Below are 21,644 nucleotides of genomic sequence, written 5' to 3'. Positions count from 1 at the left end.
GGGCTGGGATCTCAGGGGGGGCTCCTGCCCTGGGCAGGTTTCCCTGCACAACATCTCAGCCCTCACCAGTGACACTTCTGCCACCCCACTCTCTAAATATTTCCCTTTACACTGTGCATACTTCAGTACCTTCCTTTATAAAGCAAGCACTCTGCTGTCCCAAGTTCATTTATACGGATTCTGTTTGTGTGATCTCCAGGTTGTTATCTGTATTTGACTTGAACAAATAAGTCTCTTAAAAGAATTTAATACATGGAAAATGTTTACCATTTAACCCACCCACTTCTGAAAGGGGTATTTTTGTCTTTTCCCAAACCATAGTTTGGAACATATAATCCCATGTTGACATTTTGATGTATAGGACTCTACTGACTGCTGGCAATTAAAAAGTTAATTTGTATTAATTAACACTGCAGATTCAAAGCACGGTAGCAATGCCTCAATAAATTCTTGTGTTAGTGTCATATCTGCAAAGAAGTGTGCATGCACACACAGGTATTAGAGAGCACTACAGATTAAATTAATAATATGTGTATAAAACACAGATAATATTGCTTGGTGAAACAGAGGTTCATTACTCAGCTGCCAAATATACAAATTCTGAAAATCTAAACCAGGAGCTACTCCAGATGATTCATTGGTATGCACATGGGATTAACCTCCCACCCTCTGATCTTTCATAACCTGTCAGGACCAAAAACTGATGCCTTTCTGGTAAGAGAGCCACATCATGCCTTCGCTGTGTCTACACAGTCACTGTATAGCCACATCTACCTTCTGCTTCCAACAGAGACACAAACCAGGCACAGGGACAGCTTCACAGGACACAGCTGAGGTTGTCACAGGGGGATTAGATCAATTAAAGAACCACCAACAAAGGTATTAGCAAAAATGGTTTTATTGAAGAAAAGGGTTGTGAAAGTGAGATTTGAAAGTCCAGGGGCAAGGGTCACCCTATTACTGCAGAGGCTACGATCATGATTCCAAGTTACCAATACAAAATCAAATTAGCAATACAAAAATCTTAGTGCTCAAGGTTATGCATGATGCTGGCCACTTGCCAAAGGTCTGTAGTCATTAAGAGGCCTCTCAGCACCAAAGAGTAACCCTGAGAGGCATTCCAGCTTAGGGAGATGCTCACCATGCACCCAGAGGCTTAGCAGGGAGAGCTCAAAGGCAGCTCGCTCAGGCTGTCACATTTTTGGAATAAAGCAGTTGCTTGTATTCAATTACCTGTGATGAAGAAGGTAAGCACAAGATTCATTGTACCCACAACTTTCTTTGTTCCTTAATAAATGAGTCTTGGAAAAACCACCCACTATTTGCATGTTAATTGCATGGTGGTGTTCCAGTTTCCAAGCCCATAGAGACCAATGCTCACCACCACCCTGTTCCTGTGGGGGTTTTCAGAGGACAGGTTGGAACTACAGAAGTTGTGGCCTGGTTATGGCTGAGGCCTTTGCTTGCTTTTGAGACTGAACCAAACAACCACAAGTTTGGTCAAGGAGTCAAGTCTAACCATCTCTAAGTTTGGAGCATCATAGGTCCCAGGTGTATGTCCTACCAGAGCACTGAGCTCTGATATGCAGCAGATGTCCCTGTCCCTAGCTGAGAGCCTTTCTTCCAACAGATATATACAACCCCTTCTTAATGCAATGCACTGGAAGGAAGAAATTACCATCTTGCTTTCCTAATTGCTTTAATTACTGTAATTAATTCCTGATTGTTTAAGTGAAATGATAGCAAGTAAGCTAATGTATTTTTTCATGCTTAAGAGACTGATGAAGCTGAAGGATGTTCCTGACTTTGCCTGACAGCTGTGCAAAAGCACTCTTCTAATGAGTTATCAAAAAAGGTATCACCAGCAGAAATGCTTTAAATATGGCCTGCAGAGATAAAGAGAAGCTTGTTGTATTTGCACACTTACCAATAGCAGATCCTTTCTATATGAGCTGATGGGCCTAGCTGTTACAGGGATGTTTAATAGCTCACCTAGTTTCTAGGTTTCTATTGATTTTGTTTGAGACTCACAAAAGATTCTGTATTGCTTTAGGTCACATCCCCAGGAATCCTTTCAGCTATTTTTAGTCCCTCCAATCTTTAGTCCCTTTACTTCAGATGGTCAATTCTGAACCTCTTCCAGATGGGATTTTATACTCACTGTCCCTGAGTGATAATTTGGGGGGTTTACACATTACAGTAGTTTATACATTTCTCTCAAAAAATTTAGCAACAGGGAAAAGGCAGAGACATTACACACCCCACCACAGAGGCTCTCATCAAAATTGCCCACTGGCTACTGGTAGATACCTTGGTTTATACAAGCTATGGAGCCCAGTGAAGCTAATTAGTAAAGACTGATCCCTCTTGACACTTCTGTAAAAGCTGAATAAACTGCCAGAGCACAAACTTCTCATCTCTCATAACACCAGAAAATAAAACATTGTACCAGAGGCTCTGGTTCTGGCTCCAGCTACCCCATTGCAGCTGAGCCTCCCCTGTTGTGATAATAAAGCTTTCTGAGGCCCCTTTCCAGGCTGGCTGACCTGTTCAGAGAGCAAACATGACTGAAACATCACAGTTTTACAGCACTTGCTAGCAGTAGGGAGATGAGGCAGCAGACAAGCAGTTAATTTTGCTTAGGCATGAAGTGGTTATGTCTGTCGTGGTCTTCTTGCTTCTCTCACACTTCCACAGCAGTTCAAAAATAATTCTTCAGAGAATAAAATTCCATGTACTATTAAACCACATCTGAGTTACGTACAAAAATAAATTTAAATACATTAGACATGGCACTTACACAAACACCCATAACCATAACTTTCAGGGGAGATGACTTCCACACACATACTTCTGCTCCACTGTTTCCCTGGCAAAAAGTCCAAACTTTGAGGCAAGCACTTCAGAGCCAGGGTGACACTGCAGCTAGGACCAGCTACTTCAGGAGCTCCATCAGACTCATCCTGATTTGGTGTTCCCAGGCACATCACAAGGGAGACTTTAGCTGGATTTTCAGATCTTTCTCTGAACAGTCGCTATTTTTAAGAGAGTTCCCAGGGAGGGGAAAAATAAAATAGCTTTAAGTCCCTTAAATCTCACATGCATCACTTCAGGAAAGTAGCCTCTTACTTGAGAAAGAGAAGGGGAAGCACAGGTAGCAAACTAATAGGGGATGTTAACATCACCTCAGCCGTGCAGCAGATTTGCCTGCTAGTACCTTGTCTGTTCTTCATCTCTCCATAGTATTGTAGAGAAATCTGACCCACAAAAACAAGGCAAAAAGTCTGAGTTTCCTGAGGGCATTGGATTCCTTTTGGAAAGCCTCGTCTTCAAGAGTTATTGCCCAGAAAAGGATTTAAGCATTTATTTTTAATAACTGCAATATACAGCTGATTCTCCTCTTTTCCTTTACTTCAGACTCTGTTTGTAGCCCTCCTGGAACCATATGGCTCCATGTACTTTCAACTGATACCTCAACCACTTTCAGGGATGTTATCACATTTCTTGCACAAACCAATAATTCTTTCTTTATAAATCTAGAGTTTTGAATTTGGTTTCAAAATATTGAAGTTATTGCATACTACAGCCCTTTTGTAATCAGGAAGAATTATCCAGTTAATTACAAGTCATTTGCTACACAGAAGAAAATGTGTCATATACAAAGTCCAGGTATACTCTAATTTAATATCCATTAACCTGTTAGCTTAGCAACATAGGCAGTCAAGCCCCATCAAATTAGTTCATCTTTCAGGACTGCAGTGGCTTGATAACCAATAATATAACCTTTATTATTGACTCAAGGGAGATGAGTAAAAACAAAACAAAAAAACAACCAAAAATCAGTAACAAAGGAACAAAAATCATAGAATCATAGAAATTTTGGAAGGGACCTTTAAAATCATTTAGTTCCAAGCCCCCTGCCATGGGCGGGGAACACCTCCCACTAGATCAGGTTGCTGGAAGGCTACAAAAAGGTCTCCTCAGAGCTTTCTCCTCTCCAGACTGAATAACCCCAACTCTCTCAGTCTGTCCTCACAGCAGAGCTGCTCCAGCCCTCTGATCATCCTCATGGCCCTTCTCTGGACACACTCCAGCACATCCATGTCTTGTAACAGGGGCTCCAGAACTGGATGCAGTATCCAGGTGGGGTCTCATGAGAGCAGAGCAGAGGGGGAGAATCACCTCCCTGACCTGCTGACCACACTTCTCTTGATGCAGCCAAGGATACGGTTATATATCAATATAACTGTGTATATATATATATAAATTATATACCCAACCCCCTTCTGCTCTCTTCCAACTTTTCTCTCACCATGTCCTTAAGATAGCCAAAGCAGCAACCTCAGAGCCAGTCCTCCAGAGTCTAAATATTGATCTGTACATGACAAAGAGTTTTGTTATCTGTACTAGCTGCCACCATCTAGGTGGCATAACACGTTAAAAGAAAAAAAAAATTCCATCATCATAGCTTTCTCAAGGCACTGTTCATTTTCCTACACAGGTATAATCACTATATAACGAACCTGTACTAGAAAGACACAGTTTCTACCAACAAGACGACACCTGGGGCAGCTCTTCTCTTGTTGCCCAGAGGAAGCAAGTGGCGTGGGTGCTAGGATGGGTTTTGGCCGTGTAACATCTCACCTGAAGAACACTATTTGAAGAAGTACGATTTCCCACACAGTTAACCAGGGCAGTCACACCGCCACACCATTTAGCAGGGACCGGGAGGGATGATCCCCACCGGCAGACCTCATGCCAAAGCCACCGGTTCGGCAAGGTGACGAAGAACCGAACTTTGCCACCGTAGAAACAACTTCTGTGCCGGGGGGGGGGGCCAGACGCTATCCCAGCCCCGGGATCCCAGTCAAGGCGTCCCTCGGATCCCGTTACTGCCCCTGGGCTCGGAGTTTCCCTCAGAGACCGCCAGGGATAAGGGTCCGGGCCGAGGGTGCTGACGCTTCCCGTGACGGCTCAGCGAGATAGCCACCACCGAGCTGCCCTGGCTCCCGGAGCGGTACAACCCCACTGCAACGGGCGAAGGGTCCGAGTGCCGCCCACCCTAACCCTAACCTCACCCACAGTGAGGACTGAGCCCACCCCTCCCCGGGGCCGCCTCCGCCGCTGCCCCGCCCCGTCACAGCGATCCCCGCCCCGTCACGGCAATCCCCGCCCCCTCCCTCCGATGCCGCTTCCTATTGGCCGAGGCGCCTGCCCGTCAGGGGCGGTTGCCATGCGGACGCGCCCGCCACGGAGACGCCCTGAGGGAGGAGCGGGGCGGCCATGACCGGGGGGGGCGGGGGGTATCGGGCGGGACCGGCACCGGCATCGACACCTGAGGCGGGATCGGCACCGGCACCGGCACCGATGCACGGCGCAGAGGAGGCAGTGGCGGCGGGGACCCCGCGGGTCAGCGCGGCGAGCACGCAGACTGACAGCATGGCCGGTGAGCACTGCCCTGTGCCCGTCGGGGTGGGGGACACACTTGTCCGGGGCCTGCACCGGCCGTGAGGGAGCTGCGACCCCGGCGCGGTGGGGAGCGGGCGGTGAGGGCTGGTAGGGAGGTGTGGGGGGTGCTGACAGGCCTTGCCGGGTCTCGTCTGGCCCACCGGGTGCTTCGAGGGGTTTTAACCAAACGCCCGGAACCGTCCGGTGTGTCCTCTCCTCAGGGCGCTTGTAGGGCTTTCCCCTCCTCAGGGGCTGCTCAGTGAGCTCCTTCCTTCCCCCTTCCTCATCTGCTGCTTCACGGAGTGCTCCTGCCCCTTACAGTCGACACAATAAAGTATCCCCCTCTCCCCTCCCTGATCACCTGCGCTCTTATTCATAAGGTCTTCTTTTGATAACATGTATTTGTGTTTTTGACCCTCCACCACTGAAGTTATTTCTCTGTCCTGTTCTGGACCACATATATTTAACATGTGTACAGTGTAATGTGTAAGGAAATGGTTGCCTTCTGAGAGGTGTTCTTACTGACCCCCACAACGTGACCCATGTTCAAATTTAGTTAAGAGCAACTTTTGCACAAGGCTGGGGGTGCCCAGGTGGAGCAGATTTTAATAGATTTAATATATCCCATTGCTGCAGTCCCCGGGGAGTGCTGTGCACATAGAGATTGCCCAAGGGCTAAATATATAGCTCTCAGACTGAGGACCACAACAGAGCTGTTAGGTCTCCTCGATGGGTAAATGAGTTTTATTTCATCCTAGTTTTATGAAAATTCTGCTTCCAAACGAGTGAAGATGAGGTCTGAAAATGGTTTCTAGTTTCTGTTTTCCAGACAGGAGAGTGATGTCACTGATTTTCTCCTTGATGGCTTCAAAGCACAGCGTTAGTTTCGTTATTTGTAAGGTGACTTCTTTAAAAGCCTTTCAGACTTTGAACTAGGGACTCTGATATTGCATCCATGGCATAATCCTGTATCTGAGCCACATCCAGATGGGCAGTATCCTTCTCCTTTTTGCTTGCAGGTGCAGAAGCAACAGAGTTTTTGACACTGGCCTTCATAGCATGCTTTCCCTGGAGCATGCCTTGCCTCACTGGAGTAAGATCCCTAACGTGGAGGAATAAAGTTTTACCTTTGTGTGAAGTAGGGAAGCTGTGAGGGCCAGGTTCCCTGGTAAAGAGTGCTCTTGTCTAACACAGTTTTGCTCTCAGTGGCAAAGAGCCTGGTTCCTTTTCTTCCTGTCTTTCTGCTTTAAATTCTGTAAGATGTCTCCTTACCTTTTTTGCAGGCCACTTTAATCAGTATTCTCTTCACTCTGTTGGGCTTAAGGGGACATTTAACTGTGTAAGTGAATAAAGATTCAGATACACAGATATGATATCTGTGACCACATCTTTCCTTTTTCATTGTAACATTCTCCTGCTTCTCATTATATATTTATGCCAATTCACAAGAGGGTTGTGAGCCCATACATTATTCAGTTTCCCTTGTGTTTGACAGGTCACGTTCAGTTTAGGTCCAAGAAAACAAGCAGTAATTCAGACTTGTTTCTGGTGTATTCTGTTTTAAATTTATGCTGTATGCCAAACTGTGATCCATTCCAGAAAACATGATGGTATATGTTTGAGTTGGTATAAATTGCACTGTTTATTTTAGCTTGCTATTTGGTAACTGAATATATGTGTGCTACAACAGGATAGAACTGGGGCTTTAGTGGGAATGAGCCCAATTGCCCATTTATGAAAACAAATTCTACTTGTTTAGATCTGGCTTGTAGACATAGTTTTGCAGGTTTGTTGGGATTTTTTTTAAAAAATACGAGTGTTAACAAATCTTTGTGTGTGCTGCTTGCCATATACTTTTCTAGCACAGGTATCTGATGTGCTAACCAGGTGCTTGGGCACAGTGGGATGGTATAGCTGGGCAGCCTAAGGAATGTGTCAGGCATGTCCTGGGAGGTTTAGAATTGCTTTCCAAAATTACATTTCTGTGAGAAAAAAACTCTGTAGAAATACTGCCTGAAAATGGTATTCCAGTCATGGATTGCATGTTTATCTGCTGCCCTAATTGTTCACAGAAGTGTCATTAAACTAACATTCCCCCACCACCAAAGCAATCTTAGTGTCTGATTATATCTCTTCTGAACTGCTGGAACTACTTGTAGAAATATTTTTCTCTGTTCTGTTCTTGCCTCTGCTGTTCCTTCCAAAAACTGTAATGCTTGCTGGAAAGGATAAAACCAGAAACAATAATATTGTCAGAGAGCACCTGAGAGACCTGCAGAGGCATATGTGTTCACTACAGCTCTCTGTAAGCACCCCTGATGTAAGGACTGGAGCTTTTTCAAAGACTTGATTAACTTCTTGCCAAGCCTGAAGCAAGACAGGTTTATATCTGGAATGGTGGAAGCATTAGTGAGCAGAGCATTACTTCCCCCTTTTTCATAGGTGCAGCACTCAGTAATGCTGAGTGCTGGGCCTCTGGACAATCTCCATGATTTGAGTAGAAGCACAACACAGCACAAAGTAGTGGTCCAGGAAGGGCTTCTTTGCCACCTCTTTGGTGATTTAGTCAGCAGGGACATCCTGAGCAATAGGTTTAATTTTCTTTTGCAAAATCTTAGCCAAAATTTAAGCAGACTGTTAAAATCCAGAAGGAGGTTTCTCCAGAACTGATCTAATGAAGTTTTCATGGTGGCTGATCCACTTTTGCTGTGGGTGTCAGTGTAAGATCATGATGTGTGCCTTGGTATTTTTGTTCTCTTCTGTGGTGAGCCTGGAGCTGAATCACAAGCTGTGTCTCAAATTTCTTTAAGTATCTGTGTGAGTCATCAGAGGACATGAGGTTATGTGGGATCTGATCCGTGAGTTCTGCCCTTCACCTCTGAGTAGAATTAACTTGTTGCACAGATCTGACCTCTGCATCCAGATGTGAGCATTCTGAGTTGACAGCTACTGCCCTGAAGAGGACAGTGTGGTTTTAGCTGCTGTAGTAGCAGAAGTGGTTGATGATCCAGCTTCTGTAGCAGCTGTGGTGTAGAAGACTTGGAAAACGTTGTTCAACGATGTGTGGTTTCTTTATAAATAGTTTTTAATAAATATTTTTTTCTTTTTCTAATGACAGGTCAAATGCCAAGACTTTCTAAGGTAAATCTTTTTACTCTGTTCAGTCTCTGGATGGAGCTCTTTCCCTCAGCTGAGCAACAGAAAAAATCACAGGTAAAATGTCTACATTTACTCTTAATTGGTCTTCCTGAACAGATGCTAATAGCTCCTGCAATAAATTTAACCTAACTGCTCTTTACATGACAGATAGTACAGAGAGGAGAAAAAAGGCTCATAAATGTTTTTCAAATATTTCATAGAAAAAATCCACTGGTGGGAGAAAAATAGCAAAATAGTTGAATAATTGCTATTTCTGAAAAGCTTTGAGAGGCAAGGTATACCCCTGACAGGTGAAGCAAACAGTAAAAAATGATGGTGGGTATTTTGAAGACTATAACAGAGGAGACATGATGTATACCCTGCACTTTGTAGTATATACTAATTACAACTTTTAAAATCACTGTGGTTGATGGTGGAGAGATATTCTTTAAAATATCAATGTTCTTTACTGTAGAGGAGTTCTCTTATGCAGACAAGGTGCACAGAACTACTTGAAACATTTTCTGATTAAGATTTTGTGGATAACTACTTCAGTGACAATAAAAAGAAACTGTTCTTGAGAAGGGATCTTCTGAACAGCTGCCAGTTACACTTTAAAGTAGAGAGGCATTTTCAGATTGTGATCAGTGCTCTTGACATGCTCTTTAAAGCTATTACTGCTTTGTCCAGAGCAAACCTACATGGTAAGATCCACAGCACATGTATCAGCTAGGACAAGAAAAAACAGGAAAACAATGTGAGTAACAGATTATGCTTAATTTTCAGAGTTTGGTATGTCACAGATTAGATTTGAAATAGAAGTAGATGAGCACCATGCAGAGGTCAAAAGCAGTTTCAAATTTAGCAGTTCAGTTAGGAATGGCACTTGGGTTACATGGAGGGCTTTTCTGCAGCCTCATTTGTCTAACTGCAAAGAAATTGAATAATTTAGAGATCTAAGGCAACAGTGTCCTGGTAGCTGGAATCCATAATGAGAAATGTTTCACCACTTGCTACATCCTGCTTCACAGAGAGAGGAGATAGATTCATGAATCCTCACAGTTGGATTAAGGTGAAAACAACACAGAGGGTCCTTATTTAAACATTAGCTTTAATTAGAACTATAGAAAGAGTAATTCATATATGCTCAGGCTGTTTATTTATAAAGGCTGACACTTTGATTATAAAAGTCACGATACGTATATGTTAAAGCTGCACAGCCAAGGTAAAATCACAGTAGGCTTTACATTACTTAATGATTTTAGGAAGAAAAAAAGAGGGAGAAAGAGACACAGAGAGAGAGAGAATGAAAGAATTAATTAATTAATTAATTAATAGAAGAAGAAAGTTAGAGAGAGAGATCACCAGTCTTGGATTCAGGCAATGGAGGTGTTCAGTATGGAAAGAGAAAACATCAACCCAGCTTCCTTGTGTGCCCCTATTTATTGGCCCCAGCACTTCTGGCATCTTCTCTCTTAATTACCACATCATTTATTATTGGTTCATTTGTCCCAGCTTGATATGTAAATTAGCAAACATGCTCCTTGGGGGGGAATATGGAGTGTGTGTGTGTGTGTGTGTGTGTGTGCGTGCAAATCATTTGGGCCTGAATTGGGTCAGTGGTTACAATCTCCCCCTGCTTTAACCTTTCCCCAGTGACTGCAGGTTTTGCTGGCTTCATACCTCCTGGCACGATCCTACCTGTGTTATCTCAAAATTCCTCTTCAGGAGGTTAATGGTTATTAAGGTCTTAATCTAGGTTCTGATATTCTTCAACAATCTTCCCTTAGTTTCAATTCCCCTCTGTCCAAGAGGTTTTGTTTCAGGGAGAAGTTTCTGTCAGTGTTGGAGTTGCTCATCAGAGATACTCAGGGAGTGTCCCCCTCCTGGCTTTCACCAGGTTCTGTCTCTTATCACTGCACACACCCTTCCCAGTAAATGGTTCTCTGCCTCGGGGGATCACAATTCAATAGGAATACCAGGACCACTACCTGGGTGGACCTGTCCCTTTATTTTGTGTTTTAAACCACCTTCATCAAACAAGCCTGTACCCACTTTCCTCACCATCCATGGGAATTCAGGTGTAAGAGCTCTTGTCTGTAGTATGACTTTTTCCATGGAAGATTTTTTTTAGAATTGGAATTTGCTTCTATAAATGAAGAAGCAGAAATAAAGCTAGAGAAGTTATTAGCTCTCAGGATGGTCAAGCTTAAGAGAGAAATTAAATTAATGAGTGTTTCTAGGTGCTGGGTGATTCAGAGGGTGTTTTAGGTATAATTGACAGAATTTTCTGTTGTGACTGGGTTTTGGGTTTTCTTATGAGCAAAGCAGTGACCAGAAAAATCAGGAATTTACCAGTCCCTGTTGGAAGTTTGACAGCAGCACAGAACTCTGATGTTTACAGGCACATGTAGAAGACACACACACAAAAAAAATACTGCTTAAGGGAAGTGTAACAGATTGTTTAATGACTCCTGTCAGGATTTGTGCTGCAGAGCTGTATGCTCTGATCCTGGCTGATTGCTGTTACCCAAGGAAGAGCCGTAACATCTCTATGGACTTGATGTTGGAGAAAAAAAAATTAAAAAAAATAAATTAATGTGTTTTTCTGTAGGTAAAGAAGAGTGGTCTAGTTGTGGTGAAAAATATGAAGATTGTTGGTCTTCACTGTTCCAGTACAGACTTGCATGCTGGCCAGATTGCACTCATCAAACATGGATCAAGACTGAAAAACTGTGATCTTTATTTTTCCAGAAAACCATGTTCAACTTGTTTAAAAATGATTGTAAATGGTAAGCAATGACTGTAGTAGTAGAGTAGGAGTAAATGTTCTGCTTGTGTTTGCTGTTTTGCTGTTTTCTCTTTGCACTGTCCCAGTTGTGAATGCCAATCCCTGTCATTTCCTGGGGCTGATAATCAGGAATCTAGGGTTTGTTCCTGAGACCCTATTTCTCTGTGCAACCATTATTACTGGTGGTGCTTGCCTCTTTGTGGGGATTCTGACATGCCTGTTGCATTTTGCCAGAGCAACCCAGGCCTGATGACTAGGCCTAAATTGTTACAGTTTTCCTTACCCTCCACTTGCTTCTCAATGGCACCATAGGAAGGGTGTTTCTAATGCAGAAATCACAGGGTGTACTTCAGAGTTTGTTTTTCCAAAGTGAGATGCAGACACATCAGGTTATTTGTTTCCTGAAATGGGAACTGCTGGTACAGCCTTTCTGCAAGTGCTTGTGTTTAATCTCAGCAGCAACTTCTGCTAGTGCTGACCTTTTTAGTGTGGTGTTAATGTATTTGTTATAGGTAAGATGAAAATTAGGCTGCCACAAATATTTTAGGGCTTAATAATTCCTATTTTTGTGTCTAGACTGGTAACTAAGTCTGATAAGCTTTGGATATTGGTATCTGCTGGCATTTTTGTTGTCCAGACACTACTGAAACAGCACTTACAGCCTTAACGGAGGAGAAGGAGGGTTAGGCAATAGTGTATTGAAAACAAGGTTTATATTCCACTGTACTTGCATGGTTCCTTTTGCTGCATTATCTTCTCTTCCAGCTGGGGTGAACAGGATTTCTTACTGGCCTGCAGATCCTGAAATCAGCTTGCAGAATGAGACATCCAGTCCCATGACTACTGATGATGCAAAGCTAGATGCCAAAGCAGTGGAAAGACTGAAGTCAAATAGTCGTGCTCGAGTGTGTGTGTTGCTTCAGCCCTTGGTGTGCTACATGGTGCAATTTGTTGAAGAAACCTCTGCCAAGTTTGATTTTATTCAAAAAATAGCAAAATCTCAGCCTGACTCAAATACTGACTTTTATACTGTGTGTAGACAAGACAGAATAAAAGAGTACGAAAGCTTATTCCTAATTTCAAATGAGGAAATGCACAAGCAAATATTGATGACAATGGGACTGGAGAACCTCTGTGAAAACCCCTACTTCAGCAACCTGAGGCAAAACATGAAAGATCTTGTCTTGGTCTTGGCAACAGTGGCTGCCAGCGTCCCTGCCTTTGGATGCTTTGGGTTTTACAACAGTGAATCATGGCGAGCCAATGAGACAGACCAGTGGGGGCTGCCCCAAGAAATTGCAAGGCACTGTATGATTCAAGCCAGACTACTTGCCTATCGAACAGGTGAGCTCTTGCAGTCGTGGGGGAAGAAGGGATCTTATGAGTAGGCCAAGTTCCTGATTCCAGTCTTAATTCTTGCAAGTACTTCCTTGAGCAAGCTGCTGAATTCTATTCCTAATTCTATGAAACAGGAGCAGCAGTAATAATAAAAACGCCACAGGGGTGCGTTGCATGGTGTGTGAAAGCACTGAGCTATCCAAGAGGAAGTTATTTCACATAAAGTGCTAGCAAAGCCTGCCCTGACAGTGTGTTCAGCACCTATCTGAAAATAGAACACAATGACATTTAAACTCTTCAAGCTGCTCTGAGGCTCTTTTTTATAGGTTTCACAGGATGTTTCTTTTACCAAATAAATGCCAGTATTTTAAGCATATTACGAACACTTTTTCAGAAAAGAACAGTGAAATAGCATATTTCCATTAGGGCATTAAATATTAAGCTCCCTAGTTCCAGTCTTATTAGTGAAAGTGATTCTGTATCTGATGGGGGGTTCTTTACAAAGATGCTGGAGTTTTGATTTACAGGCTTTCAAGGTGGAAGGATAGCTATTGATTCTCTTCTGATACAAATGACTCCTGTTAGCTACTTTATTCCATCTGGAATGGAGTAAACTAGTAAATTCTTCCAGAGATTACTGATTATGAATATTTAAAACTTGGTGGTACTCCTTAGTGATTGTGGGGTTTTTTAAATCTAAATGGGAGAGTTGCTGCTTTTTAACCCTTATAAACAAATGAATAGTATATATTTATATAAAGATATTCTTTGAGTGATTGTGTGGTAGTGATAGTAAGGATGATGGAAATGGTAATTGAAAAGTGCCATCTACAATATTAATCACTGAAAGAGTGAAAAATGCTTTTTCTTCTTGCTCTGTTTTAACTGGTCAAGACTATCCTGAGTAGCTACTGGGTAAGATTTCCAAGTTCCATAAAAATCTTCCTTGCGCCAGAAGTAAAGTTGTGTTCAAGTTTTTCTGTGATAGGAAATACATCCCCAAATCTGATTGTTAACATTTTATCTCTGAATAAGATATAAAACCCCCCTAATTTTATAGGAATTTAGACTGCAGAACCATAAACTTCAAGAATGGCAGAAATTAAGTAATAAAATTATGTAGTAAATAATGAGAAGGTTTTTATCAATTTGCCATCTCACATCAGTGAACCTGTCCACACATATTCTTGGCACACATTTTCTTATCTGATAATTGTGGTGTTTGCTTGTTAGCATTTGTGAGCACATGTACACAGCAAAGTCTGAGAGTGACTTCGCAGTGCAAGGACAGTGAAAGCTTTTATAGCAGACTTGTAAGACTTTGAAGCTCTTTATCTTTCTGCATGTCTTTTTTCCTGTCCACAAAGCAACAATGAATGTTATTCCTTACTCTAGGATGTCATATGAGGTATAGGTAACTCAAAAGTGCATCGTTTGTGATTTACTGCTAAAAACATTATGTATTTTAGAGGATCATAAAACGGGAGTTGGAGCTATCATTTGGGCAGAAGAAAAATCCGTAAGTATTGAAAAAGTTACTTTTTCTTGCACATACAATTCATGCACTTGTATCTGCTTTGAGCTTGTGATTTTGCTTTTAAGTTTATACACATGCCTTTTTCATACACGTGCACAGCCTGTGGAAAGCTTGCAGTTCTCATTCTTTAGTAACCACATTAATGACTGGTTCATTCTTGTGCTGTCAAGGTGAAGGGGAAGTAGAGATGGGTTTAGTAACTACCAGGGTGTCTTTGCCTGGGTTTTCAGTGTGCTTGCTTCCCTAGCAGTTGCCACTTATTCCAGGTGTCCTAGCTACAGAGTTCTGCCACAGCTGCTGATCAGGCAGCGTGTGCCTACTCTGCCTGGCCCCTCTCTTTTTTGGAGGGTTCTGAGTACAGTCATAGCCTGGCTGACAATCCCTTGAGAGGATTCTTCTTGCAGTGAGAATGCTGTACTGGCTTCAGCAGGGTGCTTTTTGGATCAAAGTGATATTTATTTTTTTTTTCAAACATTGTTAGTATGCTTTTTCCCATCCAAACATAAAGTTTTTATTTCTCTATGTCTCTAATTATGCACGTTCCTAATCCCAGGAAGCCTCGCTCTTTATTCAACTGCAACATACTCTTCATTTGGTTTTAGTACTTTAGTCATGGACTGCTCACTGCTCTTTAATGTTTCTTGTTCTGATTTCAGCCACCAATTGCTACTTTGTCATTGCGTCTGTTGAGAGACTGGTGAAACTGTTTTCTAGCGCATCAGGAACTAACTCCACCTGTCTTTTAATTTTGCACGTTGCAGAAAGGCTGAAGGACTAAGTCCTTCAGGATTTTTGTTTCTGGTATCAATGTTAACTTGCTAAAAGGAGAGCCACTAAAACCTGTGTTGCATGTGGCATTGCAGCTGCCCTTGCAGCTCCTATGGAGTTTGGTGGACACAGAGCAGTGAGCAGGGGCTGAGTTCCCTTTGAACTGCTGTAACTTGGCATGAAGCAGTAATGTGAAAGTCTGCATTGCACAACACTTCCACTTAGCACTGGGTTTGAAAGTCTCCAAATACGACACTTTGCTTACTGTTGCAGAGAAGCTGTGATGGGACAGGAGCAATGTATTTTGTAGGCTGTGGTTACAATGCCTTCCCTGTTGGATCTGAATATGCTGATTTTCCACACATGGATGATAAACAAAAAGATCGGGAAATCAGAAAGTTCCGGTACATTATACACGCGGAGCAGAACGCCTTGACCTTCAGGTAATGGGCTTGTTCTGACCACAAAAAAGAAAGGGGACGTTCAGAAAGAAGTTCTGTGACAAGTTCATGATGTCACTGTGATGAGATGTGGGTTGCAATCAGTCGTGTTTATGCCCGTGATGCAGAACTTGGATGTGCACAGACACAGACAGCTCCTGAAGTTTCTTCAAACTTTTATGGGAATTCATTTTCAATCCTGCTAGGTCCATGCTACAACCTGAAATGTGTAAGTGTGGCAATTGTTGAGGCTTCCAACAGTGATATGTGGGGAGAGGTGGGATGGGTGTTTTGTTCACAGATAGTAAAACTAAACCAGATTGTCTGTGTGCTTGTGCACTTGATGAGGAATAAGTTACTTCTAAGAGCAGGTAACACGCTTCCTTCCATCGTCTTGTGAGATACCAAGTTTGTCACTCACCAAAACTATCAAGATGGAGACTGAAATTCTGTTTTCTGACTCTTTGCAGGTGTCGAGAAATAAAGCCAGATGAGAGAAGCATGATATTTGTGACAAAATGTCCATGTGATGAATGTGTCCCTTTAATCAAAGGGGCTGGTATCAAGCAGATCTATGCAGGAGATGTTGATGCTGGAAAAAAGAAAGCAGACATATCCTACATGAAGTTTGGTGAACTTGAGGGTGTAAGCAAATTTACAGTAAGTGTCTAAATGTTCTGTATTCTAAAACTCTGGGCAGAACTGGGGGAAGGGGACAGTGAGCAGCCATCTGCAGCCAGCACTGAGGAGTGCTTTCATGTGCTGTTTAGTCAGGTGGGTGGAATTGAGGGATTGCCTTGTCATGACACTTGGGAGAAGTGTGTCTGATTTCTTTAACTGCTGCAAAGGTTTCCCTCTGACTCTTTGCTGTTGTCTGAAGTGCTTTCTTCACATTCTGAAGTTCTCTCTAAGCCTCCCTGTCACAGCACAGCAGCTGATGTGGGACATCACTCTTGTGATTTTGTAGACCCTGCCAGCAGCTCCTGAAAGAGCTGTGGTGGGTTTTGAAGGTGTCCAGGTGCACCTGCACTCAGTGCTCACCCTGACAAAGCACCACTGTTGGCTTGAGGAGTCTCCTTTCCCTTTCTCAAGAGAGTAAATGGCCACACACCCCTTAACAGTTTTTATCCTCAAAGCTGGCCATGCCTTACAGTGAAGGACTGTAGGGTGTTTTTGCTTTGTTTTGCTCTTTCTTCTGTGTTCTGGAATAAGTAAGCATTTTCTTCTTTTACCAGTGGCAAGTAAATCCATTGCACACTAATTCCCTTGAGTTTCATGATTCCACAGCCAGGGAAAGTAAGTATTTTTTCATTAATTCATGTTATGACTGCAGTCAATAAATGTGATCACATTTTAAACAAACCTGAATCCTTCTGGGGCTGATAACTCTTAATCTTGATTTCGATTACTGAAATTTTGCTATGAAAACTTCTCTGAGTTTTTCAAATGGATAAACAAACAGTAAGTTGAAAACAAATTTGTTTTAACAAATGCTTGGCATTGGGTGCATGTTACCAAATCTAGTAATGCTATTATCAAGGACAACAACATGCTGTTTTGCACATAGATAATTTCAGAGGACTTTGTCATGTTTTAAATATTGTTCTACAAAGACTTTATATTTTGTTCTATAAAGAGGGCTGTTTTATTTCAAAAGAAATGGGACTCCTCCAAGACATTGAAATATGCTCTGCAGAACATTTTGGTGCTGCTTGGATGAAAGGGAGTCTGTGCCAATGCTTTTCAATCAACATTTATTTATGTGTATAAATATACATCTATATAATGTGAGTGGCACAAAATCCTTATTGACCTGTACCTCTGTGGCAAAGGAGCTGTCATCTTCTGAGTATAGAGTTTAGATGAGGCTTGTGTGGAAGCCTTTTTGTGCCACAAAAGGACTCACCATTGTCACCTACTGGTCCTTAAAATGTTTCTCATCCAGAGGGCAAAATAATGTAGAAGAAAGAAGTTAAATAATTTTTGTGCCCCAAGCATGAAGACAAGGTGTGTAAAGATAGGGAGTTGGCACTTATCATAGCATTGAGAACCATACCAGGAGCATAAAAAAAAAGACTGAAGGTTGGTCTTCTAGCAGATGAATAGCCACCATGCTAAAAGCTAATTCCTAACATATAGTGAGCTAGATTAGTGGAGAATTCTCTTTATTTCCTTATGAGTCTGAGGAAAAAAGGAGGAGGGAAGGTCTCCGAGTAGTGTTCATGGCATTAGTAATCACTGCAAAATGTTAGGGTTTGTTTGTCCCTCTCTCTGCTAATGGTTTTTAAACCCAGCTGGAGAAAGATTCAGCCTGGGGTACTTTGTTTGACAACCTTTAAGAGGGCTCATTTTTCTATCAATGTTTTCTTCAAGATGTTATGTTTTTATTCTCTGCACTTAAGTGGTTTAAGTTGCTATTTTTCCCTTAGTATGTTTCTTGCTTTGATTATTGCATTGTCCTCTGTATGGGGAATTAGACAAGCTCCCCGACCCCCCACCCAGTGTTTTTCCAGTGTGCCTGTATATGTTGCATATTTAGAGGATATATTTTATGATACATTTTATTTTATAGATATTTTGATATATTTATACATATGTTGGTATTTTATTAATGTTTCACATGTGGTTTTTCTTTTCCTTTAGATGGGGTCCAGAAAACCAAATCACTAGATGACCAGCAGCACCAAAACAAGAAACTGTGTCTTGGTCACTGTTGAGTAATTAAGCACTTCTGCAGTCTTGCTCTGTACTTTTTATAATGCAGCCTGTTTGCACTTTCAAATAAGGGAGAGTTTTATTTATTGTTTGGAAAGTGATTTTTAGCATAAGTTTATTTATGATGTCTTAAATGTTTTACAGAATTACCTGAAGGTCTTTTTAATTTAGAAGTTCCTGGGGGGGAAATGCTGCTTCTATTTTCTGTGAGAGTAATTGGATGGCTAATCACTGTCAACACATGATAAAAAAAATACCAAAAGTTTTGCTGTTAGATCAGAGTAATAACAAAAGGGTACCTTTTTTGATTGGTGTATGGATTGAGAGAGTGGATTTCTAAGTTCTGGGCTAGCAGAATGTAGAAACAGCCCTAGTTCTTAAAGTACAGTCATCAGGGGAACTTCTAGGAAATGGTAGATAAGTAATCCTGTTCCTGAAAGTGGCTTTTGCTTCTCAGTCTGCTGGTATAAAGAAGACAAAGCCACTGGGATGGCAGTCATTGCTAGGTAAGTGATTTGGAGCTCAAGCTTGTCTCTTACACATAACCTGTTCCAGCTACCACAGCATCAGAGCTGCTCTGTTTTCTGGCATTTGCATTGCTGCTCTCTATGCTTCCTCAAGTGCAGAGGAACTGAATTCATGCAGGCAAAGACTGGCTTTGGTTTTTAGTTTTGGTTTTAAAGAATTCAGCTCTATGCATCTAATTGGTCCCTACATATTGTGTGAAGATAGCTAGTGTTTAGCTTTTGCTAATCCTCACTAACAGAAGCTAATAAAGTACCAGAGGTCCTGTTGTTTCTTGGGACAGGATGGAACTGGTGGCATAGTCTGAATCTTTTCAGGTACCAGTCTCTTGGATGACCACATATGGAGCAAAAGTGACAGTATAACAGCCAGTGGAACTGCAGTCTAATGTTGTTCCTAGTTTTGAGGGAGTGCTGGGTAGGCAGTGGGTAACCAGAACAGAGAGTTGTACCCAGCATCTTCTGAGAGGTCACTCTCCTTACTCCCATCTGTTCTGCTTTGAACAGGACCTCTGGTTGTTTCTTTTAGCAGATGTTCCAGCAGGTTTCTTGTTCACTCCTCTGCTGAGCTCTCAAGTACAAGCACTTTAAAGCTTTTTCTGCTGCTGCTAGTGGGATATGTGAATAACCTTTCCCCAGTTCTTTCATGCATCTTGTCTTTGCTGCCCTCCTTAAAGTCCTGGAAGGGAAATCGAGTCTTAAGATGCTGCTGTAGCTTCTGTTGGTTTCTTTTAGGCTTCGGAAGAGGCTGGAACTAGATAGCAGAACTGGGATTGGATAGTGTGCAAAGCATCCTTAGTGTGGCATTAATTATAGGGAGCCTCTTCTCACCCAGTTTGGCTGCTGGTCCTGTAACTTAAGGGGCAGTTCTGGATGCTTGGATCACAGTAAGGAGCTGTGATTCCTCCCTCATGGCTCACAGTGTGAATGTCTTTCTTGAGTACCTGGACTTCAGAACTGGGGAATGCTTATATGCTCTTCCCACCATGAGAACACCCTCACTGGAGCTGGAGAAGCTGCTGTTTCTCTGAGCCTTGTTTGACTGAAGGCCACCCCAGGGCTGCTTGGTGAGTGCAGTGCACATGGGGTTAGCAGCACCAATCTCATCTGATCTGCACTGCTGCTGTCTTGTGAAGCTGGGTGCACACAGCTTCATTTCCCAGAACCACGTGATGAATGAAGGAGAAAAATCTGACACTGTTTGTCAACCAAAGGAAGGCTGGCAGAATCCATTTTTGCATCACACCACAGAAGAGTGCATTTCACAGTAGCTCATGAGGAAATCTGATGAACTGCCACTTTACCAGGTCTTGTAATCCAGCATGGAGGAACCCAGGTCCTGAATTTAGGACCAGCAGATCCAGCTGCAAGAGCTTTATGCCTTACCTGTCAGATTCAGAGTCCAGAGCCTGGGGATTCAATTACTGGTCTGTATGCTCTACAAACCTGTGAGAGTTTTTTCTACTCATCGAGAATTATATAATTCCATTGTTTGTAACTTCCATTTGATGTTGAAGTCAAATATTGGTGTTTCATCAGCAAGATTGTAATCTGTTTTAAAATCATAAATATTTGACTTCGGTGTATTACACACACACACACACTTCTTATAACCACCTTGGTTTTAAATAAGTGCCCTGGGTTTTTTCTGTGGATCAGAACACTGTCCAGATCAGAGTAAAAAGCCCACCACTGGGTTCCACCCACTGGAACCTTGTTTCCATAATCCCTTGGCAATGCTCTTCTACTTAAGGTAGAAGCAGGGACAAAAAAATGTGGAGGATTAAGGCCCCTTCAAGATTTATACTGATCAGTCAGATGGTATCAAAATCAGTAAAGAAGTCAGTGTCTTTATAGGGAGAGTTGAAATTGTAAAGTCTCTGAAATACCATAGGTGGCCTGAATGCATGGAGAACTTAGTCAAGGATCACACCCATTTAATAACTACACTCCAGTGAATGCTGCTGGTAACCTGTACTTTATGAGAAGATTTACCCCTACTATTTATCGTATTTTAAAAAGAGGATTTTTGCACAAAACTTTGTGAAAATTGAAATTGTAAGGCTGGAGGGTTCAAAGTCTGGCTGTATCTCTGTCTTGACATATTTTTCCTTGTTCCTTCAGAAGCTCACAAATTTCTGTAGGCTCTGATTATCAATATAGCCCTACTAATTTAATTCTTACTGGGATTACAAAGTAGGGTCTTCAGACTGGACAAAAGGACCAATGTGAATGGGGCTTTTCTCTCAACCCATGGATTCTGTGCGTGCTGCTGTGCGTGTCATCTGCTTACCAAGAAGACTTATAAAAGACTGGACATCTCCTGCAGTGCTTATTTTGCAAATGAACTCTAGTATGTTTGTTTCTTACCTAAAAAGAACAATGTATTTAAAATGAAGAAATGTAAAAGTTATATATTTTATATATTTGATGAAATTTCCATATGCATTTTGGGTCTCTCCCATTCATTTCAGAGCAGTCGTTTTAATTGCAGGTATTAGGTATCAATAACATGTTGGCCTCTTGACTGAGAATTATAGGAATTCTCTGTTAATTGTCTGCCTTACAGAAAAACGTCTTTTCTGCTAATAAATAATCTGACAGGAAGTACTGGAGTGTATTTTTAAGTGCTTTGGATTATTAGAAACTTCACAGTGTGCTTTGAAATGCTCACACCCTTTACCAGCCCAGTGCTGTCCTTGCTCCTGCATCCCAGCATCCCCTCCCTCTGCTCTGCATGAAGAATTCGTCCCAACATGAAACTGCCTCCTGCCACCCTGAGAGAAGGGCTGGGATCCCCTCCCTCAGCCCTGCAAGCATTACTGAGCAATAATTCCCTCCTGGGGAGAATAAGAACTGCCCCAGGGAGCATTGCATGAGCTGCCACCTCTGCAGCCTGGTTCTTGTTTGGAAGGGATAGAAGAGGGCAAAGATTTGACAATCCA

The 21,644-nt window shown here is 42.2% G+C and overlaps 1 protein-coding gene and 1 long non-coding RNA gene across 2 annotated transcripts; one reads left to right on the top strand and one right to left on the bottom strand.

Annotated features, from left to right (window-relative positions):
- Positions 1-880: 880 nt before the first annotated feature.
- Positions 881-5,071, bottom strand: LOC139794102 (uncharacterized). Its single transcript, XR_011724951.1, has 2 exons — positions 4,524-5,071; positions 881-2,737 (listed from the first exon to the last, which is right to left on the bottom strand). It is a non-coding gene; the product is annotated as an uncharacterized lncRNA (long non-coding RNA).
- A 170-nt stretch (positions 5,072-5,241) lies between these two features.
- Positions 5,242-21,309, top strand: CDADC1 (cytidine and dCMP deaminase domain containing 1). Its single transcript, XM_071739073.1, has 9 exons — positions 5,242-5,446; positions 8,567-8,661; positions 11,201-11,378; positions 12,143-12,721; positions 14,185-14,234; positions 15,294-15,463; positions 15,931-16,120; positions 16,696-16,756; positions 18,104-21,309. The coding sequence occupies exons 1-9, from the start codon at positions 5,284-5,286 to the stop codon at positions 18,175-18,177; spliced, it is 1,560 nt and encodes a 519-aa protein (XP_071595174.1). The 5' UTR covers positions 5,242-5,283; the 3' UTR covers positions 18,178-21,309.
- Positions 21,310-21,644: the final 335 nt, after the last annotated feature.

This window comes from Heliangelus exortis, chromosome 1 (genome assembly GCF_036169615.1).
Source record: "Heliangelus exortis chromosome 1, bHelExo1.hap1, whole genome shotgun sequence".
Taxonomy (NCBI): Eukaryota; Metazoa; Chordata; class Aves; order Apodiformes; family Trochilidae; genus Heliangelus; species Heliangelus exortis.
The sequence above is the reverse complement of the archived record's forward strand: the minus strand, read 5'-3'. Positions and strand labels throughout refer to the sequence as shown.

Coding starts and splice junctions, on each gene's coding strand:
- CDADC1 (XM_071739073.1), top strand. CDS start 5,284: ATGACCGGGGGGGGCGGGGGGTATCGGGCGGGACCGGCACCGGCATCG. Junction 12,722..14,184: donor ACTACTTGCCTATCGAACAG/GTGAGCTCTTGC, acceptor TATGTATTTTAG/AGGATCATAAAACGGGAGTT. Junction 15,464..15,930: donor CAGAACGCCTTGACCTTCAG/GTAATGGGCTTG, acceptor GACTCTTTGCAG/GTGTCGAGAAATAAAGCCAG.